The sequence below is a fragment of the Octopus bimaculoides genome, chromosome 29 (genome assembly GCF_001194135.2).
Source record: "Octopus bimaculoides isolate UCB-OBI-ISO-001 chromosome 29, ASM119413v2, whole genome shotgun sequence".
Classification (NCBI taxonomy): Eukaryota; Metazoa; Mollusca; class Cephalopoda; order Octopoda; family Octopodidae; genus Octopus; species Octopus bimaculoides.
Genome location: NC_069009.1, coordinates 11299358 through 11307115, shown reverse-complemented (window position 1 = coordinate 11307115; position 7758 = coordinate 11299358). Strand labels below are relative to the sequence as shown.

Below are 7758 nucleotides of genomic sequence, written 5' to 3'. Positions count from 1 at the left end.
GCTACCCACCATTGATGTTCACACCCAGTACCACTACCACGACGAAGATAACCACCACCACAACCATTACAACCGCAACCACAGCAACCAAGGCATCGGTACAATATGGAGTGGTTTGATAGAAATATGAATTTAGGTTGTTGTTGCTGGAGGTTCGGGGAGCAGGAAATTTGGGATGAGCTTGCACTTTCGTAAAAACAGAGAGTGAACATTTCCGCTGCCGATGTTGAGGTGTCGGGGTCCTCAGCCGTTCATGGGGTTGTGGTTTTATCAGCAGAGGTCACTTCGGTTTCTTTAATTGAGGGAAGAAAGCCGAGTTTGAGTTGTTGAGAGAGAAAGTTGGTCAGTTGTAAGAACTTCGTAAAATAGCTCCATGGAATCCGACGAGAGACAAAATGTTAATGGAAAGAAAAACAACAAAAATAGATAGAACATTATATACATGCACTCACACAGATATGTATAATATGTGTGTGTGTTGGGGAGAGATGCAAGGGTGATTGATGTTCAGTTTATCTTCGACATTATGACTCATTAAAGCTATGATTTATACTTATGTTCTCCATATTGATTTATCATTGAATTCAGTTTTGTGAGTTTAAATATTAAACTGAATGTCAAATCAAGGATAAAACCATCTTATGGAACAGGGGGCAGTCGTTATCCTTCGAAAAAAGTGCAATGGGAAAGAAATTACATTGAAGTTTCTGATTTCTTTTGTATTTTCTTCTTTTATAGATTAATCAACGTCTGAAAATATGTTCCATCAATTGAAACCGACTTTTGTGTTAGTACTCTTTATGAGATTGTGGTTGGAGTCTCATGCTGCTCCAGATATTTGCAGCATATGCTCCTGCGAAAATTCTCAGACATATGTATATTGTTCATCTCGGGGACTGACTTCGGTCCCGCAAGCAATGCCACTGAATGTTGAATATTTGTAAGTATTAGACCTTTCTACAACTTTTCCACATCCAACGCTTTAAATTCGTGTAGGATACATTCGTAACTAATGCCGTTTGTTGTTGACCTCAGCTTTAAAACGTGATGCTATGTTGGAGTAAAAATGGCAAATATGTTAACTGCCGTGAAGTCAAGTAGACTGTTCCTCTGTACATGTTGACTCAAATGGAGTCTATAATTTACAGTATTGCACACAAAGATGGGATCAGACCAATATCTGAACTTTGATGATGTTAGTTTATCACATCAAAACTCCATATGGCAAAATTCAGGGAAGAGAAAGTATGAAAACTGTTGGTATTAGCAAAACGTGACGCATATATTGTTGTTATGAAGGAAAGTATTAAAATGGAAGAGATATTGTGATAAATTTAATTCTAAATGATACTACTCGATATCGAAATGCTGTTCTCTAGTTCTACAAAAGAAAACCAAAAATGGATCTATAATTCCTTTTAATGAGAAATAAAGTTCGTAGATCATGTAACTAACTTGAAGCATGTTACACGTTATTTTATACGTTTTTACGGTGAGGCGGAAAAATTTAATTTTGTGATAGAAAGCGTGGTGTTGGTCAGTTGGCGATGAGAGTTCGGCTTTGGGAAGAGTTGAAGATGGGTTTTGGGCAGCGTGAAGAGTTGGGCGATGTGAAGAGCTGGGTGATGAGAGTTGGGCGATGTGAAGAGTTAGCGATGAGAGTTCGATGATGTGAAGATTTGGTGACGAGAGTTAAGCGATGTGAACAGTTTGTGTGAGGTCAGGCGACGAGGGATGTGAACGGTAGATGTGGATTTGGCAACAAAGACATTCGGTGTAAAGATAAGATGTGACCAGTCAAAGTGCAGCTGGTAACGAAGAACCACATTACGCAAGACATCCGACCGGGTACGACTACTTCTTCCATTCTAATCATGCTGGCTTGCTGGGATGTCCCCACCCGACTCCGTTTCCCGACTGCTGACTTGACTGTTGGAGTTGCGTTGGTGTCAGGATGCCGAATTTCGCAACATTATTTGATACTGTTAAACTAATTAAACTGCTGATAATTACGAGAGCCATCTAGATTGCCTGACTCTTAAATTACGTAAATGAAAAATGTAAAATAGTCCGGTGTGCACAGCTTATGAACGTTTCATTTTTATTAAGGATGTCATCAGTAAAATTTGGGCTGCATCTTTTTAGAAATAAACTCACATAAGTTATAATTCTAAACAATTGTTTAAGCTTTACTGAAGTTTTAGCTGATAGGTCTGTTCCAGTTCAACTAATAAAACCACCTAGGTTGTAACGAATGAGTTCGACTCTTCCTGAGTATAAACTAAGATTAAATAAATTGTATTATATTGCATTAATTGGTTCTGAGTTCAAATTCCACCGAGGTCGACTTTGCCTTTCATCCCTTCGAGTGCGTACTGGAGTCGATGTAATCGACTGACCCCGTCCCCAAAACTTTTGGGCCTTGTGCCTTGAGTAGAAAAAATTATATTGCATTAATCATTTCATGTTTTCAGTTTAAATAAAATATTTCAATTCGATCGATTCCATCGACTTACCCACTTCTCAACATATTTGGGATGGTCTGAATTAAACAGAAATCCGTATATCTGCAGATATATATTATTTAGTGATTTTAAATTTTCATAATCTAATTCATAATTTAGTCGCAAATTAGCTGAATCGGCAGACCTTTGCGTAGAATGATAGCTTGTGGTATTTGATCTAGTACTCAGTACTCCGACTTCAAAACTCGAGCAGGTCGTCTTCACCTTACACACTTTCGAATATCAAATCAGACCAGTGGACTAGACGAAGTGTAGGGATGTTGGACTGGGTGCCTTTTGGTATTTCTCTGACTCTTTGCATTTTAAGTTGAAATCCCACTTGTTTTTACATGCTGAGTTTGGAGGAAAGAGTAGTTATCATTAATTTCGCTGGCTGTGCGACATGGATGATGTGTTGTGTGGTATGGTGTAGCGTGGTGTGGTGTGATGGTGTTGGGAGGTGGGGGAGGTGAGAGTGGGGAAGGCACGGATATATATATCAAAATAAGCAACAAGGATATCCAGTGGTAATGTAGTACGATTGTTTCGTTCAACTCCATTTAATTGAACAATCCAATCATTACATCAATTTAAAATGCATAGCAATCCTCAGCTGCACAAAGACATAGAATTAAATTAGAACAGATGGACACATTAGTATAATTATATCTAAAATCTCCAAGAAGTTAAGGAGATAGACAAAGAACATGTTGCCACTACTACAGCATATAAGTTACTAAATTATCAAGAAGACTCTGCCTGTCACTGTTTTTGTTTGTTTTTATGGGGTCAGTTTTAATTTAGAGACTAGTTTATCAAATCCTTGTATATCAAAGGCTGAGAGAATAAAGCGCAGTATCTGTTAGCAGTAGGGCTGAGTGAGCAGACAGAAATCATAGTTGGTATAGTCATAAAAATCAAGATTTATTAGAAGCAATATCATGAGGTTTGGTAAAGGGAAATTTAAAACAAGATGTTAGCTGACAACTAAGGGGGTCGCCCACTAGCAAACCATTGATAATGAAACAGGGTAAGTCTTATCATGTAGTACTATAGTTAAATGTTTTAAACAATGTTGCTATATTGTATACAATTAAAGTTTATGGCTATATATATATATATATATATATATATATATGTGTGTGTGTGTGAGTGTGTGCGTGTGTGAGGGGACAGGACGTCTCCATCACTGTTGACGACTCCCAGGGACATGACCTTTGCTGCGAAGTTAGAGCAGCATTCGGTCTCTAAAAACCTTTGCCGTTCCTTCGGTTTACAATTTGGTACTGATTGAAGTTTTGCTCCTCGGAGAGAAACCAAAGCATTCTAGGCTCCTAGTGGTGTAACTTGTTTAGCAACGCTGTTCACGGATTGAACGATTTCTCTTGTTACATCAAACATGAACTGACTCCTCCGCATCCGACCATTAGCGAGTGTCTTCATGAACAACTCTTCTTATGTTGCATTCTGAAACCCTGATGTCCTTTGTAATAGCGTAATGGCTCTGATTGACTTTCTAGTGATCTTATCAACTGTTTCTTGGATATTTTGATCAAAGTTTTGAGTTACAACGACATTAGAACCCTCTGTATGCTTTCTGCGTTTAGCTGCTCATGTTGGATCCCTGTCAACAGCTTCCAGTTTTTTACAGGCATTGACAGTAGAGGATGAGAAGAACTTTGAACAAGCGAGGCATCTCAGTATCACTATGCTGCAACGAATACAGCATCTCTTCATTGTCTGAGTCAACTAGATGCCTGACAGTATTTATCTAAATCAAGGCGGCGAGCTGGCCGAAACGGTCGCACGCCGGGCGAAATGCTTTGTGGTATTTCGTCTGTCTTTAAGTTCTGAGTTTAAATTCCGCACAGGTCGACTTTGCCTTTCATCCTTTCGGAGTCGATAAATTAAGTACCAGTTGTACTGGGATTGATCTAATCCACTGGCTCCCTCCCCAAAATTTCGGGCCTTGTGCCTAGAAATAAGTTAGAAGAATCATAATTGATCACTACAATCGTTTCGACCTGTCTACCATCGTTCCCTTGCGTGTAGGATACTGTATAACTGGTTTAGTTGCTTCCCTCGGTGTAGATGTGTCTCCTCAGGTGATTTTCAAGTGTATCTGATTAAAAGAAACTCTGCTTCGCACAACTTAGAGGTTTGTAGATAGAAATGGCAAATTGACAGATGCTGGTTCATACTTATAGAAAATAGGGAAAGAAACAAATATACAATACAGAGAAAAAACATTATTATATATAACCGTTAGTAGATATGAATATACAAACGCACTCTTTATGGTCTGGTGCGTGTACACTCATAAATATCGACATAAAGATAGACATACACTCATAGTATTTGCATGAACACAGTCCAACATATATACCTATATGTATACGTACGCCCACACATATTCACACAGTCCTGCGCATATATCTATATATTATACACAGGCCCACATTAACACACAACTATAGGTGCATCTTCGTGGTTTGATACGCTCACACAGACATACATTTCTCTTCATATATACTTCCACATCTGTAAAAATATATAAGAATAGGCGCTGTGCGTGGACACATAGTCATGTAAATACACAAATAAATCGGACAGACTGATCATAGAATGTTATATATTAGAAGATATGGCAAAACGTATTTTAATTTGCTTAATCCAAAAAATTACCTCTCGGGTGTCTGTCCACAGGGCTAATCTAATTTTAGACTTAAGGGCGGGAATTCCTATATCATTGATCTTCTTCCTAATAATCCATATATCTCATATCGACGGGCAAATCAATATAACTGATCGGCCAGTCACAATATTAGGTTTGTGGTCTTTAAGCGTAATCCTGGGTTTTCTAGCTACATAGGAATCGGTTCTATCGACTATAACTAGTTCTCTGGCCATTCGTAATTCTCTATTCTTTATTTTCATTAATGTCATTATTAGCGTGTCAATAGATCTCTCATTAGATTCTTATATAGAACAGCGTTGACAATCTATGTGTTACTCGATTTGTCTGCTGGCACAAATATCCCTGGAGCTTTTTCGAAATCGTAAGTTATTTCCTATTCTACTGTTCATGATTATTTTGTCTGCTAGGTTACTTCCTCAATGTCACCTTATAACTATATTATAGAGTTCCTCCTCGAAGCTAGTTGTGTTTGTTGGTCGGTGGGTTTTGTCTTGATTTAAATATTTTTCGGAGTGTGCGTCGAGGGCCGAGTTTGTCCAATTAGATATTCTTCATATAAATAAGAACGCCTTCCGTCACATTCTGTGTATCAACGGCTAGTCTACTCCAAGAGTATTCTTATATAATCTTTCCTACTGGATATAGGTATATATTTTAGCAGAAAATCGAATGTCACTTCTTCTTCTTCTTCTTCTTCTTCTTCTTCTTCTTCTTCGTCTTCGTCTTCTTCTTCTTCTTCTTCTTCTTCTTCTTCTTCTTCTTCTTCTTCTTCTTCTTCTCCTTCATTTTCTTCTTTCCCCTTTCTTCTAGTTTTCTTCAGCTTCCTCTTCATCTTACTTTTGTGTTTCCTCTATTTCTTCTTGTCTTTCTTTACCTCCTTATTCCTCTTTTTCTTCTTTTTTCTTCTTCTTTTTCTCGTTTTTCTTCGTATACTTCTCATTTCTTTTATTCTTCTACCTTTTTCTTCTCCCTCTTCTATTTCTTCTTCTTCTTCCCTTTCTTCTCGTTTTCCTTGGTGTACTTCTCATCTCCTTCTTTCTTTTATTTCTCTTCCTTTTCTTCTTCTCCTATTTTTCGTTCTTCTTCCGCTTCTTATCCATAATCATCTCCCACTCTTTCTTCAAATGCCCCATCTTGGACCCGATCATGTTCACCACTGACAAAACATCATCACCACCAACATCATCATCGTTAGTATGATGTTCAGCATCGTCATGAATTTCGTATTCATCATCACCATAAACATGACAATCCTTATAATTAATAATCAACATTAACATCATTACCACCATTATCGGCCTCATAACATTTTCGTCAGCAACTCTATTGTTATATTCTCTTGTCCTCTATCTCATGACCGTAATTTTCAGCGTACCTATCCCCAACATTATCAACATCATCATCAACATCACCATTATGAAGCCCTTCATTATCGCAATCTCTTCCCTCATCTCATTGTTAAGTCATAATATTTTATATTCTGTCACAAATCTGTTCCAAATGAATTCATCTTAACTCAATTTTATGTTCCAGAGATTTACGTTTTAATAATATCAAGGCAATGAAAAACGGCACCTTCCAGAATCTGTCCAACTTAACATCTCTGTAAGTTGAATCAGTCTTCTTTTATATTATTTCATTCACGATATACTTCTAAATCTGCAATATTTTCCCATCCTTCATTTCAATCTCTCTCTTCCGTCTTTCTAATGATGATTTTTATTGCTTGAGAATCTGTGAATGAGATTTTGGGAACATTTCACACACTTAGAATGTATGAGAGCTTGATAGCTGAGGGTGAAACATTCAGGACACGCATATACTCTTTACTCTTTTACATTTTTCAGTCATTTGACTGTGGCCATGCTGGAGCACCACCTTTAGTCGAGCAAATCCACCCGAGGACTTATTCTTTGCAAGCCTAGTACTTATTCTATCGTTTTTTTTGCCGATCCGCTATGTTACGGGGACGTAAACGCACCAGCATTGTTTGTCAAGCGATTTGGGGGGACAAACAGTGACACACAGACATATACACACACATACATGTATATATATATATATATATATATATATATATATACATATATACGACGGGCTTCTTTCAGTTTCCATCTACCAAATCCACTCACAAGACTTTGGTTGGCCTCGAGGCCATAGTAATAATCATTTGCCCAAGGTGCCACGCAGTGGGATTGAACCCGGAACCATGTTGTTGGTAAGCAAGCTACTTACCACACAGCCACTCCTACGCCTATATGTTTGTATATAGGTACGTGTGTCTGTCCCTTTGTGCATGTATGCATGAATGCTATTGTATCAAATTGTGTTTGTAATTCACGCTGTATATCATGTATCATGTTTACCTCTAGATCAATGCTGAGCGTTAGGCCAGATATTTTCCATTTTCTACCTCTACTTGATCATGACCAACTTCTGCTACCACTTTTATTGTTCTGCAGCTTCTTGTACTACTTGGCTGTCTACATGTTTCTTCTTCTTCTTCTTCTTCTTCTTCTTCTTCTTCTTCTTCTTCTTCTTCTTCTTCTCCTCCCC

The 7758-nt window shown here is 37.9% G+C and overlaps 1 protein-coding gene across 1 annotated transcript in view; it reads left to right on the top strand.

The window, feature by feature from the left end:
* The first annotated feature begins 707 nt into the window (after positions 1-707).
* Positions 708-7758, top strand: part of LOC106878986 (insulin-like growth factor-binding protein complex acid labile subunit) — a 67003-nt gene continuing 59952 nt past the window's right edge. Inside the window, exons 1-2 of the mRNA XM_014928365.2 lie at positions 708-940; positions 6736-6807. Coding sequence (XP_014783851.1) covers positions 759-940; positions 6736-6807 — 254 coding nt within the window. The 5' untranslated portion in view covers positions 708-758. The remainder of the gene's footprint in view (positions 941-6735; positions 6808-7758) is intronic.